We start from the raw sequence: 15471 nt of genomic DNA, 5'->3' as shown, positions 1-15471 counted from the left end.
TTGCGAATTAAAGCATTACAATCTTCATTCATTCATTCATTAGATAGCATGTAAAAGTTTAGCTTGCTGATGCTTTCGGGAAGTAAAACGCTGAGAGCTGATAGAGTAAGGAAAATTGGTGCACATGAAGTTGTATAATAAGAATGAAAACTAATGTTCCGGTGAAGACGAATTATAAAATTTTATCTCATTACTTCTGAAATAAAAGGTGGTTATAGTTAAATTCCACTCAAAAGTACTGTTTATGATGATAATCTAAACAATTTGGGGGAACTGAAAGAAACGATACTCCGACATGTGCGTAACTTTCTTCCTGATATGCTAAGCGCTACTGTTGAGAATGCAGCAATGCGATTTAACTTGCTTTCAGAAAAGGTGGAAGCCACATGGAACATACTTTGTAACACTTTACAGAAACGATTAAATATATTTTAAACCGATGTCTTCATGTCCTATCCTTGCTTAACAATATTGCATACAGCGTCATTTCCCCCTTGGTGTTCAGTTTTTGAACATTTTTTTTTTTTTCCTTTTTGGTGGTAAAGAAATTCCTATGACCTCTTTTTAACTATTACCAAGTTTGATAACATTGGTCCGGTAGTTTTCCGTTTATGACCATTTCAAAGTGCAATTTTTAATTATAACCGCCATGTATGTCATAATGGCAAATACTTCATAATCGGAAATCTACAAAAAAGCCCTCGTTTCTAAAAGTAATAGCAAAATACAGCATTGAATACTTTGCTAATGAATAAAAGTAACTGTGCATCTATTTATAATGATTAACAAGTTAAATAAAATCTGAATTATATAGACATTAATGATTTAAAAAGAGAATCAAATTCCATAAAAAAAATGCAGAGCTAAAAAGAAATATCGACTTTTAAAAATTTAATATCGAAACCGATTGAGGAATTACGTATGAAAAAATAAGTTTTTAAAATAAATTCTTAACTGAATTAAAGAACGCCATAAAAAGATTTATGATATGACAATTGAATGCATTAACGATTTTAAAAAAATACTAAAATAAGAGACAGAATTAAATAATTTAATGGAGTAATTCAAACAAATTTTTAAAAAGTTCAACGCTATATGCATATTAGAAATTTCAAATGTTATGAAATGAAAGCGAACTTATAAATTCTACTTTAAAAATAATGCTAAAAAAATTATCCTTACAAGAAGAATTGAATGAATGATTTGATGAAACAACGAAATTGCTTTAAATTTCTGACAGCAATAAAAATATTATCGAAATTAGTTTTAGAAAACTTAGTAAGCTTGGAGAAAAAAAGGTACATAAATAAAATAAATGACATTAAAAATTAATTCCTTAAATTTTTTTGGTGTGAACTCTTTTTTATACACTATAAGTAAAGTAAAAACATATCGTGCGGGCCGGGTTAGCCAGGTTGGTATGGCGTGTGATTCACATTCCTATGGTTGTGAGCTCGAACCCCTGATAGCCAAAGACTCCCCGTACCTGTGGCGGCTGGTGTGCTTATAAATCTGTCGTGGCCACAAAGTTCTCCAAGGCGACGCAATACCCCTAGGGTTACTGCATCAGAATTAGTCGTTCTCTGATTCACGTCTAAATTATGATCTATGATGAGAGAATGAAATTCATGAATGAAGTCCACCCCATAAAAAGGGTTATGACGCATGAATAGTTAAAACATTTTGATTTAAGAAATAAACGGGCACCCCTCTTTATATTTATGTAATAAATACTTTAAATCAGTATTGCTTAATTTCAATTTAAAATAATTGTTATTTTACCACTGCCTCGGACGTCTGTCCTTCTGATCTTTAAGGGTTTCTTCAAAATGTCTAATTAGCGATTATTTTCTTTTATTTATTTACTTTTTAAAAAATTTTTTTATTGCGAAGTAAGGATATTCTACGTGTCGGCTTACTTTAAATTAGTTATATCACCTTCCCGTTTTAAAGCAGCACTAGGGCAATTCAATTTTGGGACGGACCTCGCAATTTTGAATCGCGGTCAGATGACGAGGACAACACATGAGCTGGCACTGGCCCTCTCTCCACGCCATCGAGAGGACGTTCGCTTAGCCGACGGTTCTTCAATGGAATCGAGTCACGCACCTAAAATCCTCCGGTTCCGAAGCCGAGACCTTACCAACAGGGCACCGTGACAGTTATAAAAAGATGCACTTTTATTACAGTTCGATAATCGGCGGCGATACGAATAACTTCGTGTTTTAAAGATTTTTGAATGATTTCTGTATTTTATCAGGTAAAGGCAATTACTTAATAAATATTTCACGAAACAAATGTGATATCAAGAGTAAAGAAAAAGAAAGCACTTTAATATGTTTCTATTGTTCTATAATGTCATAATCGTAATAGATAAAAATATGCCTATGGATTTTCGATATAATTATATAATGACAAATCATCATTAACTGATGATGGATAACATTTTTAAGTTGCAAAAATGTATCTTCTTTTGACTTCATCGCTCTTTGCAGTGTATGAGCGATGTTCTTCACCTTCCAAGATCATTGATCCATATGTAATAATTTTTCACTTTTAATAGAATTTCTTATTGAATTTATAAGAAACAATTTAGTTTAATTATATTGACGTTCTATTTTGACACAATGATAGGGTGTAGGGATTGCAATACCGGTATACCGGGATACCGAATACCGGTATTTTGAGCCATTTGTACAATTTTGTAATACCGGTATTCACAAGTTTAAATACCGGTTTTTCGGTATTTACTAAAAATTTTTAAAATTGCCTCCACTATATGTTTAGGGATCGCGAACATAGCAAAATAGTAATACGTTTTTGTTTTTATGTATCTCTAACTGGCGAAATTAATTAGCTAATTAATGGCTTAATTAATTGCTTAAATCTAAATGAGCAAAGCATGGATTATCCGTGAAAGAAAATATTGTATCCATAACGACTGATGTAGCAACAATTATAAAAAAAGTTGGAAAGTTGATTGGTGCAAATCAGCAGTTGTGCTGTGCACATGGAATTCAATTAGGATTAATAGATATATTATACCAAAAAAATAAAGAACGGAAGAATCCAAATACTGTGGATATAGAAACTTCGGATTCCAATTTTGAAGAAAGTAAGAGAGAGAGATATATTGACAATGAAGCTAATGACAATGTAATTGTTGAAGAAGATATTTCTAATGAGGATGAAATATTAACCTATCAAGAATTGCTTCCTATAATTTATAAAGTTCGAAAAATTGTTAAGATATTTAAACGCTCCCCTATAAAAAAAGGATATATTACTAAAATATATAATATCTGAAAATAAAACAATATATGTTAATATTAGATTCTAAAACACGTTGGAACAGTTTACTCCTAATGATGGAACGATTTTTGAAACTGAAAAATTCAATCAAAAAAGCAATAATCGACTCAAACCTGTAAATTAATTTTTCAGATAGTGAATTCGACTTAATATCCAGAACTATATCAGCTCTACTTCCAATAAAACTGACTATTGAGGCATTATGTCGGAGAGATTCTCATTTATTAATAGCTAATGCAATAATAAATTTCATATTGCAGTCACTGAAAGAACAGCACACATCAATATCTGAAGAATTGTATATTACATAGAAAACTCGCACAGAAGAAAGGCATACCGAAATAGAAAGTGTCTTATGGTATTTACATAATTATAAGGATTTTAAAAATGAAAATGAAAAAAAGAAAATAACCGATTCAAATCTGATTAAGTTTCGAGTAAATTTTCTAACAATTTTTTGCCCACAAACCTATCCACATTCAGAAATCGATTTATTTGAAGATGAGGGATTTAGAGGTAAATACTTGGAAAAAGTATATCGCGGATTGCTAACAGTACCACCAATTAGCGTAGATGTCGACAGCTGGTAATTTTTTTCACAAAATTACTTTTCAGGCTTAATGACAGTACAATGGATGCATTATGTTTTTTAAGATCACATTTCAAAAATTTGTAATAGTATCACAGAGTGAATAGTGATATTTACACTTTTTTGTGATTTAAATAAATAAGATGTTCCTTTATATTTTTGTGATTATATACGGTTATAATTTGTAAGTTACAAATTGTTTTTTGTGATATTTACACTCTCTAACAAAACCGGCAAATAAAACAAAGAAACACCTGTGTGTTCTTTCTTTTTCTAAAATTTCTAATACCGGTATTAAAACCGGTATCCCGGTATTAAGATTTAAAAAATACCGAATACCGGTATTGAAATTTTGGTCCGGTATTGCAATCCCTAATAGGGTGGTTTGGGGACGAATTACGTAATTTTGTGTCACTGTCTGATGACGGGGCGGCACCTGAGCTGACACCACCTTTACATACCTCCATCAACAACAGGGTTAGGACATTTAACCTTGGTGGATATAATATGTTTCAGATCCTCTTATTCAGAGGATTTTTCTATGGATTCGAGCTTCAAACCATCCTTTTCTATCAGACTACGTGGTCTCAAGAATAATTTAGAAAAGGGAAATAATATCAATAGACTTAATTCTTGGTTGATCGATAAAATTCTTTAATATAAGATTCTACAGTTATTTTCCACAATTTTTTTGTTTCCAAGAATTCCAGTTTGTTTGCTTTCAAGAACTCAAGATATATTTCACTGATAACTAAAAAAATAAAGAATGCTATAAAAGAAAAATGCAAAACTTCTACTTATAAAGTTTAATACATCTCATTTATTAAAAGTTATAAATATCCAAAAGAATATTCTAAATATCCAACAGGTCCAAGATCGGAAAGTTAAACTGCTTCATTGAAGTTCCCTCTTTTATATTTCTGAAACAAAATTCCCATGATATTGTATTTTATTTTCTTAGTTTTTGTCCATGTAAAATAACGCAAAGGTTTTTTTGACCTTCATTACAAGAGAAATAATAATGAATTTCTTTTTTTTATAGCATTTTACAAGGGAATTTTTTTATTTCACGCTACCCAGATGACGACTTTTCTTTGAGCGGATTTTTTTAATCTTTTCGTCCTTGGGGACTACTTTACATCCATTGTTAGGCAGTTGAAATTTATCCATAAAAACAACCTATTTACATATAATAGAAGTCGGTTATTTTATTTTGACGTGAGAGGTAAAAACGTTCTACTGGGAGAACTCATCTTCCGTAATCGTATATTTTTGTTTGAAATGCGTGAGAAAAAAATCGGATAATTTTTTTTTCGTTGGTGATGATTGTTGTCATTCAAAAATAAACACTTGAATAAAAATTGTCAGCAGTTCATTTGCATCTCAAGTTCTCTGACTTGATATATATATATATATATATATATATATATATATATATATATATATATATTATTTTGCTCCATAGCGGAAATCAAATAAAACTTATAAAACTTGGATTCATTATTTTTCTTTTGCAATGCAATCGAAGTTGAAAACTCTTTCATTACTACAAAGATAACATTATTTTATTTTATTATGTTATTATTTCATTTTAATTATTTATTTTATTAGATTTTTTATTATAATATGACGTTACTTAATGAGCTGTTTCTTATAAAATATTTCATGCCATTTTTTTTCTTCTTTTTATTAAAAGTTGTTTTAGCAAGACCATTGATGTAGTATTTTAAGTTTTGTGGCAATAATTTTTTTTTTTGTAAATTTTATATGAATTGGTTTTTCTATGTGTTTTGTCCTGAATTTTCTTTTCTATCAAGAATGTTTTACGATTGTTGAAATCAATTTTCAATTTCTAAAACCAATAAGAATCAAGAAAAACTTTTATATGTATGTATACATGATTTGAAGAAACTGTCGTGGGAGTTCCTTAACAATTTTTATTATTCATAGTTTCTATGAAATAAGGATGATAAGGAAAAGATAAGGATTTTATTAAGGATTCTTTATCCAAGCCATGACACTAGCATGTTGTAGAACTGGAAACCAGAAAGCAGGAAAGACAGCCTGTAAGAAAATATTTTGAACTTATATATTTTCAAAAGGAGTTTGTCTACTCAGCGGGTTTTTTTTTTTTTTTTTAATTTTTTATTCTAAGTCCGCGCAAGTTAGAAGTTAAAATTATAGCAAAGCCGGAGTTCTAGTTAAAACATTTTTTTAGACCATAACTAATTTGGAAAGAAAAATTAGTCCTCTGTAACTCTTGTACGATAGGCTAGGTAGCTGTCATCACATGATTGTACACAGATGCATCAGCTTAATTAGTAAATTTAAATCATTTTAAAACTTAATTAATCACTTGTCATGGCTTGAAACAATTATTCCTTAAGCAAAAATGTGCAAAATTATTCCAAATACTCAAAAAATCAAATGTTATAGAATAAATATTATGTAGAAGTTAAAAACAGATCTCTATAAAAAATTTTGATTTAAATGAGATTTAAGTAAAATAGAGCCGTATAAGAATTTTTCCAAAATTATTTTATTGTGGAAAAAGATAATATTTATTAGTATAATTGTTTGATACTGGTGACTTTATTATTTATTCTTTTTTCTAAAGAGTGTAAATACGTTTTAATTTGGAATCGTACATTATTTGGCTTTGTAGTTTTGTTAAGAATTTATTAATTTTTTATAAGCATTTTTAAACATTATTTAATATAATTTCATTTCATTAATTAAATTAAATACATTTAATTTAATTTCTTTAATCCATATTTATTCCCTATAACAATCTGAAGAATGAAATTAAGGTCTGAAAAACGGGGAAGTCAACATTTTTATTTTCAGATTTATGCAAAAAGTATTTTTTGTTTATATCTATCACTTTTTTTTTGAAATTTGTTTTAAAAATTATAGCGAATTTTTTTATAGCGATAGCAAGTTTCGTGTTGTGATATATCAATGAAAAACAAAATGATAAATTGGGAATTATGTAATATTTTCTCTTTGGGATGATGGGATATTATCGATATGACAGAAATGAAAATGCTTTAATTTTTTTAATGATCAAATTTGGGCTTACACCCATTGCTTCTATCTCTTGAGAAAATAAACAATTTCTTCTTTATAAATTAACACCAATCCATTTTCGCTTTTGCTATGTAAAGTGATTTGTTCCATTAAGACAAAACAAAGAATTTTATTAATTTTTTTTTTATATTTCCTTTTTTTATGAATAAACATTATGAAACTTTATCTTGCAATATAAGGTAAAACTGATCCCTAGATACTTGAAACTGTAAGTAGTTTTATCTCTTTTATGAATAAAATTATTTTTCACACTCACAACTTAACATTTTACAACAAATTAATTTTTTAATCAAAATAATACTTATGAAAGTTTCCAAAAATAGTATTGTTTGGAACACGTTTTATAAATTTAATTTAAACAATATTTTAGATACCTTTTAAGTGAGCAACACTTCTGAATTAAAATAACCGAGAACTTAGTCAAAAGATTTTCGAAGTAATTTTTTAGAACATGTCAACTTCTATTTAGTTTATCAACATTATGTTATATATTTTTTAATATCCCTAAAATTTAAACTGTATCTAGTACTCGATTTTAAAAGATTAAAATACTATAGAATTAAATCTATATCAATCAAATCAAGCTCAATTAAAACACCTTTTCAAAATGAGATACCTAAACATTCAAAATGTTTTCCAATTAAAATATTATTTCCATTATTCAAATTTCAAAATGTTTAAATTAATAGATTTTATAACTTTACAAGAAAACCATTGCATCAAATGAAATGAACTCAAATAGATTATAATACTACATAATTATTATTGTCATTTCATAGCTGCTGTATTTCGTTAATATTACACTTGTTATATACATGATAAATTTTTTTAAAAGGTTTAAGCAATTTTTTCTTCCTATATTTCTCATTTTATTTTCTAATAGCAATATTTTTTAATTATTTTTGCTTACACGTGAAAACTTTCATGAATGATTTGAAGTGATTCACGATTTTTTTCAATTTTATTGAAATAATTATTTTTTATAGAAAAATGACATAGAAAAAAATAACTATAGGATTTGAGCACATCACATTTTGAAGAATGCGGGAAAAAATATCTCACTTGTGGAATAAATCACTTAAATTCTTGTTGGCACTGAAATATTCACATTTTTCCTTGATATCGATACATTATGATCGAAGTAGAAGGCAGCAGGAGTGAGATGAGGTGTGTTCTCCGTAGATTTAACTATGCAGATACGAATTATCTTACGATTATTTAAGCATTGCGATATGAAAAAGACGAGCAGGCATTGTTGGCCACTGGAGTTGACATTCCGAGAAACGTTTTCGTGTCACAGATGATAATCCTGGAGGATTTTCGTAAAACATACTTTGAAGAAAATAAAGAATCATTGAAGTTCTCTTTATTTTTGACTTTTCATAATTTCAATGAAAAATGTACAATTTTATCATTTTGTTAAGGGTTCAATAACCAAGCCATGGCGAGGGAATGGTTTAACGTAAAGAATAGGTAGGTAGAAAGCAGGAAAATAATCTGTGAGAAAATATTATGAAATATAGTTTTAGAAATGAATTTGTTGACTTATCGTTTGGTTCGTGGGGATAAAAATATAAACCGCACAACTTAGAAGACAAAGTTACCGTGAAACCAGAACCAGAAGGGAGAAAACTACTTTTAGAATGTAGATTAATTAATTGTAGATAATTACAGACACAAGCACATGTATATGTATGTATGTGTAATAATTTCTATTTTCCTCATATATATATGGATAGATAGATATAGATAGGAGGAAAGTAGAAATTATTACACATACATATATAAAGAGAAGCAGCAGAAATGGGAGTTATCGAATTATTAAAAGAAAGAAAGTGTAGAATTTATCAAAATTAGCTGCAAACCTTTGTCAAAAAAGCATTTAAATTCTTTGAACAAAGTTTTTCTAAGCTTCTCTTTTAGCTTAATGGTGATAAGCAGACTTTTTTTTAATCACATCCCTTTTTATATATCCATATTTCATCGAATATTGCAACAGTTTCTGGTTTTCTTTAACTGTTACCGTGCCGAATTTTGCATTTAATTTCATGGTTGATCACATACCTAAAACAAAAGGCGATTAGAACATATTTTTTAAAATTTAGACGAATATTAATTTTGAAACTTAACAATTTATTCGCTTTTCCATAGTTCTTTCAATTAGTTGATTTTCTTTTAGAATTTAAACTTTCAATGTTACCGTAACGTAAGATATCGGTAACAATATCTCGTCTTTTAGATGCTTCCAATTACAGGTTCTTCTTTTATACAAAACAATAAATGAAAAAAGTGAAGGTATTCCTTAAATATGTATTAGAATGTTCAACCTTTTTAAACTGGTCTAAGAGGCAAATTTTAGCCCACAGAAACCTGTAATTAGAAGTATCTGAAAGAAGAGATATCTCGTCGATAGTGTTGAAAGTGTTGAAGATGTGATCCTAGAGATACTCACTGAAATTTGCTTTATAAATGCACAATTGAAATTTTCTTTTCAGTAAGTTCAAAATTCCCACGTATTTTTTGTTAACCATGAACAAACGTATTTATTTTGCATTTATATTACATTTCTTTTTAAGTATTTTTTAAATTGTATAATAAGAATAATTCTTCTTGGAGATTGAAAAACAGGATCATAATTTTAAAAACTTACTCAATTTATTGCTAGCTAATTAATCTGTAAATTTGGATTTCTTAAGTTTGTAAAAATGTGTTTTATCAGAGCTATCATGAAGAAATAAATTCTGTGAATAAACCCACACATCTGAAAGGAAAGGTCGAGCTGTGAAAAATGAAGCAAATAATCCCACGCGCAGAAAGGTTTCTCCTTCAAGGGGTACACGAAAGCCATGATGGTCAGACAAAGAGAAGAAGGTCGTCTTGTATTTGCATAATCATTAACACGGATTTATTGCACTTAGAAAAACGGTCAAAACCGCTTTCTTTTCACTTCTTGTATAGGGAGGGTACTGAGAGAATAGCGTTATCCAAAAATTTGAATTGGGGAGTTTTGAGAATCCTGTCATTTAGGTCTTTCCGAGTTAAAAAAAATGTTTTAGCCTGTCCATCAGAGTAGCTAAAAAAATTCATTATTTTTCATGTTGTAGAAAGTTTAACAATCGTTGAGAAATATAACGAGAGAAGAATGTGGTATCTTTACTCCCTTAAAGTACTTAAAATTTATAAAGAGTGGGGGGAAAAATCGACTATCTATATATTTAAAAAATTTGACATTTTTTTTCTATTTGCTTAATATAGCATCAGTTGTTCATATTCACATTCTAATAGAGATAGAATTTATGCTATCAGAATTGTTTCATAATTCCTGCAAAGTAGACAAAATGATAGTAGCATCTTAACTGTAAAATAGACAAAACTATAGTAGACACCTTCACTGCAAAGTAGACAAAATGATAGTAGCCACCTTAACTGCAAAGTAGACAAAAGTACGTGATTTTATTCGCTGTGCAATTTTTAGTTCCTAGTAATAAATGCGATCTAGAAGCATCATCTTCTAGATGAATTGTAATCATTTGGTGTTTTACTATGTATTCTTTCAGCTATACTAATGCTTTGCGAATCTTCATGTATTGAGAAGTGGCTGTCTTGTCGAAATTTGTTTCCAGTTCATTTCGTATTTATTAATGCTCAGAGAATAAATGCTTTAAAAGTAAAACGAATAAAAGAACCATTATAAAAATATTTTAAATCGGCGATTTGGTTTACTTTTATAAAAGTACTTATTCAAAATTGATCAAGACTAACAGCGGTTTCTTTACTGACATTTAAAACTTTTTGTTATATTTGAGTTTCTGTATGGTCTGTTACTCATTGATTTACCAAGATATCTTGTGTTTGGAAAAAGTGACTTACTTGTTTCTTTTTTTTAAATTTATTGCAGCTGTATCACTTCAAAAAATAAAAATTTGAGCCATGCATCTCTTTGCTCGTTATTCGAACATGAAGCTGTGGTTTATGTTTCTGATAATTTGAAGCATAGTCATACTTCATTTTTGAAGAAATTGACTTTGTTTGTAGGAAATGAAATTTCCGCATGTTCAATTGTACCCTCTAAGTTTGCATGTTAAATCATTTGTAGTTCGCATGGCTTGATTTTGTTTTCCCGATTTTAGATCAGGTTTTCTTTTCCGGTATGAAGGAGTGTCGTCTTAAGGAATTTTGAAGCTTTACTATAGCACAAATACAATATTTTAATTCGGTATTTAAATGGAGTTTATTCATACTGTTCGCCGTTTATGAAAAGAACTTATTGATTGCAGTATTTTCATATCGATAAAATATTTTGTCTGAATTTCTATCCATTTTTTTTTTCAAATTTCCTGAATATATTCGTGATGTCTTCTTGTTGACGAATTGCTTTGTTATCCAAGTGAATACTTCACAGGAATTTACTTTTATCCTTTCTAACTAAATTAGCGATTTGTAAAGAGAAAACAGTATTGCGTTATATTGACCCGAAAAGTAAGTACATTGATACAATTTTTAAAAAGCTATAGAAAATATATAAGCAGAAAAGTTCCTTTCAGATATATAACGTATCATCTCCACTAACAAAACGTACAAAATATCTATAGAATAACTTCATGTGATCGTCTTAAATAAGAGTTGGAAAACATCTCGGGTCAGACGGACTGGAACTCAATAAAGGTATCACGCCTCTAACCTCCACGTAGCTTTTTCGGCCACACGGCTGAAAGAAGACGAAGTGAAGAGAGAGGAAGAGTTGAGCGGCAGTTGGTGGTTGATAGCGGTGAGAGTGTGTGTTGGTGGGAGCTCCGAAAAATGAATTTAAATTTAAATATAATTGTATATATGTAAGCATAATTTTGTTTGAAGCAGAAGGTAGGTGTGAAGACATAGATGAGACATTTTACATTTTAAAATTCATTTTAATCCATCGGGAATCCATTTATTTAGTTTTTTTTAAATATTTTTTTTATTTAAATATTGTTTTTCTTTCGACTTTATCCAGTATGCTTAGAGTGTTACATTTTTGCCTTAATTTAAATGTACCTTTATACTTTATTTCTTCTCTACCTTATATGTTAATAATTTTTCATAATTTATTTACATATGCGAATAAATTTTGTTTCATTCGGGGTTTTGTAATTCCCTGAAACGGTTTTAAATTTTTACATAATTGTTGTATAAGCCTCAGGGTGTCACTATCTGAGCATTCAGTCCCTTTCACCGAAAAGAGAATTGTAGATTTAAAAATATCAAGTAATAACCATGTTTAGATGTTCATTTCGTTTTTGTACTCGCTTTTTTCATCTCAAAAAATTGTAGAATCTCGAAAACTACAATTCATGTCCATGCTTCTCGGAACAAAGCATTTTCAAATATAATATCCTAATTTTGTTTTTATTCCGCAGGTCCCTTTCAATGCTATTCCAGGTGCCTATCGATTAAAGATTGAAGGTCACCGAGAGGGCAACTTGGGAGGCTCCGAATTCACAAATGAGACTCTGGTCGGATTTTCGGAAAGATTTCTCACCATCCTCATTCAGACCAATCAGCTAGTCTATAATATGGAACAAATGAGTGAGTCCTTTTTGGAATATACAGGGTGGTTATAATTAAAGCTCAACTTTGAATGAAATGGTCATAAAAGGAAAACTACTCAACCAAATTATATCAAACTCGGTTATAGTTTAAAGAAGGACATGAGAATTTTTTTTCCGGCAAAAAAACACGGGGGGGGGAGTCAAAAAACTCCCCACCAGAGGAGAAATGGCGCACTGATAAACAATATAAGTCATGAAGACATCGGTTTAAAATGTGTTTAATCGTTTCTGAAACATGCTACAAAGCATGTTCCATGTGGCTTCCACCATTTACTGAAAGCAAGTTAAATCGCATTATTGCATCCTCAACAGTAGCTCTTAACATATCAGGAGGAATGTTATGCACATGTCGGTGTATCACATCTTTCAGTTCCGTCAAATTGTTTAGATTATCACCATAAAGAGTGTTTTTCAGATAACACACATTAAACATGCTTTGTAACACGTTTAAGAAACGATTAAACCCATTTTTAATCGATGACTTCATGTCTTATATTGTTTATCAATATTGCATACAGAGCCATTTCTCCCTTACTGGGGAGTTTTTTTTAACTACTCCCTTTTTTGGAGGAAAAGAAATTCCTATGACCTCCTTTAAACTATTACCAAGTTTGATAGCATTTGCTCAATTAGTTTCCTTTTAACGACTATTTCAAAGTGGAACTTTAATTATAACCACCCTGTATATCATAATGTACACTCATGTCCAAAATTAAGGTCATAAACATAAAATCTTAGAAAAATGAAAAATTATTCATTGTGTTGCCACGGAATTTGGCACAGAGGTACACTACAATGGAAGAAAAAACAAGGCACATAACAACATGAAAAAGATTTTAATTGGGGATTAAGAAACAGGGTGTATCAAAAAGTGTTACATTATGAATCAGAGATAAAGCATTTATCTCGGGAAAAGCCTGTCTAATATGGAGTGTGACCTTCGCGCACTGCTATACAGGCTTCACAACGAGCTTCCATACTGTTTATGAGGGTGTCAATAAACGCTTGGGGCAACAAAGCTCATTCTTCCGAAAGCGCGGCTTTTAACTCTTGGAGGGTATTAGGAGGGGAGATACGCTGTGCAATGGCTCTTCCGATACCATCCTAAACATATTCAATACGATTAAGATGCGGAGACCTCGACGGCTAGTCCATACGTTGAATATCCTCTTCCTCAAGAAAATCGTCAACGATCTGGGCTTTGTATGGATGCGTGTTATCGTCCATAAACATGAAGTCTGGACCAAAAGTACCCCGAAACAACCACACATAGGCTTCAAAGATCTCATCCCTATAGCGATGTGCATTGGCAATACCTCCATCGAAGACGTGCTGTGGTGTACGACTGGCCAACATTATGCCACCCCAGACAAGGATTCCTCTGCCACCAAATCTGTCAATATCTTTTACGTAGGAGGGATGATAGCGAGCTTCTCGCTATCTAAAGATGAAGATTCGACAAGTTCCACTATGTGTGATAAATATCGACTCATCACTGAAAAGAACACGCCCCCATTCTTGCTGTGCCCAAGATTGATGTGTTCGGCACCATAACAACCGGGCTTTTCTGTTGGATGCAGTCAAAGGGGCACACTCAACTGGTCACCGGACATAAAGGGCCCTCTCTGCTAGACGTTTGTATACTGTTTGTCTGAAAATTCTTATTCCAGACGCAGCAGCAAGGTCAAGAGCAAGTTGAGGAGCCGTTGTCAGCCTATGCCGTAGGGGGCTTAATGCCAAATAGCGATCCTGTGCAGACGTCTTTTTTCTGTGACGGCCTTGGCCTGCCTTCCTGGTTACAGTACCACTTGTTTGGAATTGATTCCACAACTTGGATACCACTTTCGGTGCCACTTGTTATCATCGAGCCACCTCCGCTTAAGACTGCCGAGCTTTAAGCCTGCCAACGGCTCTCCATCTCAATGAATCGTCTAAAGGATTATGAGAACTCATTCTCACTGAAAACATGTTAAATTTTTAGTTTTAACTCAATATTCACAAAATTGCAGACAAAAATCCCAGATGCCTAAACGGTCTAATTTCAGTAATTTCTCAAAAACTAATGCTAAACAATATTTTTTTCCCACAACAAAGGTTAATATCGCGTTGCCAGTCTTTCACAATGTATAAAATATAGTTTGTTTAAATTTTACTGGTAGCCATTCAGAATTACTTTGAAAAACATCTTTGTGACATTAATTTTGGACATGAGTGTAATTTGTTTCTATTGCCTGTAATTCATTGAGTGTCTGTATTGGTGGAAATTAGTGTGAAAAAATTTGGTTTAATATGCTTATATTTATAATTCTAATGTTTTCATTCGAAAAAGTTGAGAAATGGTCTCACACTGTATCTTTAATTGGGAAGTCTTTGATTGTTTTTTTGCCGTTTATTCATAATAATGAAGCTAGAAGAAACGTTCACTTTCGCACAAAATGCATGAAGAATATTTTCTATCAATTTTCGATTAAAAGATCGATTATAATATTTTGTCTATTCGCCAGCTTAAGAAATAATTGTGATAATTGCAAATTAAATTTAAAAATGCTTTAAATGTACAGAATTTTTAAAAACTGTTAGATTAAATGATACACGGAGTTTAGTTAGGAAATATTCTGTCAACGTTAAAAAGGATAGAACATGTCAAAGATTGCAATTTCAAAAATGCAAAATGTTGTTGTATATTTAACATATGAAATCAGAAACGTAAACAATTAGAACATTTGATTTTGGATTGGATGTGTGCAGGGGACACACTAATAGCCATCAGTCTCTCTTGATTCAATTCCTCCGGAATCAATATTTCTGCTGCAGAAATGCGTGACTTGTCGGGTATTTGCCGATTGTTCACTAATCATTCTTCCGCCATTATGGTGCATGAATTGCAACTGGAGA

General features: G+C 30.7%; 1 protein-coding gene across 1 annotated transcript in view; it reads left to right on the top strand.

The window, feature by feature from the left end:
• Positions 1–15471, top strand: part of LOC129974884 (CD109 antigen-like) — a 160268-nt gene that overhangs the window by 64552 nt on the left and 80245 nt on the right. Inside the window, exon 4 of the mRNA XM_056087658.1 lies at positions 12385–12553. Coding sequence (XP_055943633.1) covers positions 12385–12553 — 169 coding nt within the window. The remainder of the gene's footprint in view (positions 1–12384; positions 12554–15471) is intronic.

Source organism: Argiope bruennichi, chromosome 7 (assembly GCF_947563725.1).
Source record: "Argiope bruennichi chromosome 7, qqArgBrue1.1, whole genome shotgun sequence".
Lineage (NCBI taxonomy): Eukaryota > Metazoa > Arthropoda > Arachnida > Araneae > Araneidae > Argiope > Argiope bruennichi.
Note: the sequence above shows the minus strand (reverse complement) of the source record. Positions and strands in the feature narration are given on the sequence as shown.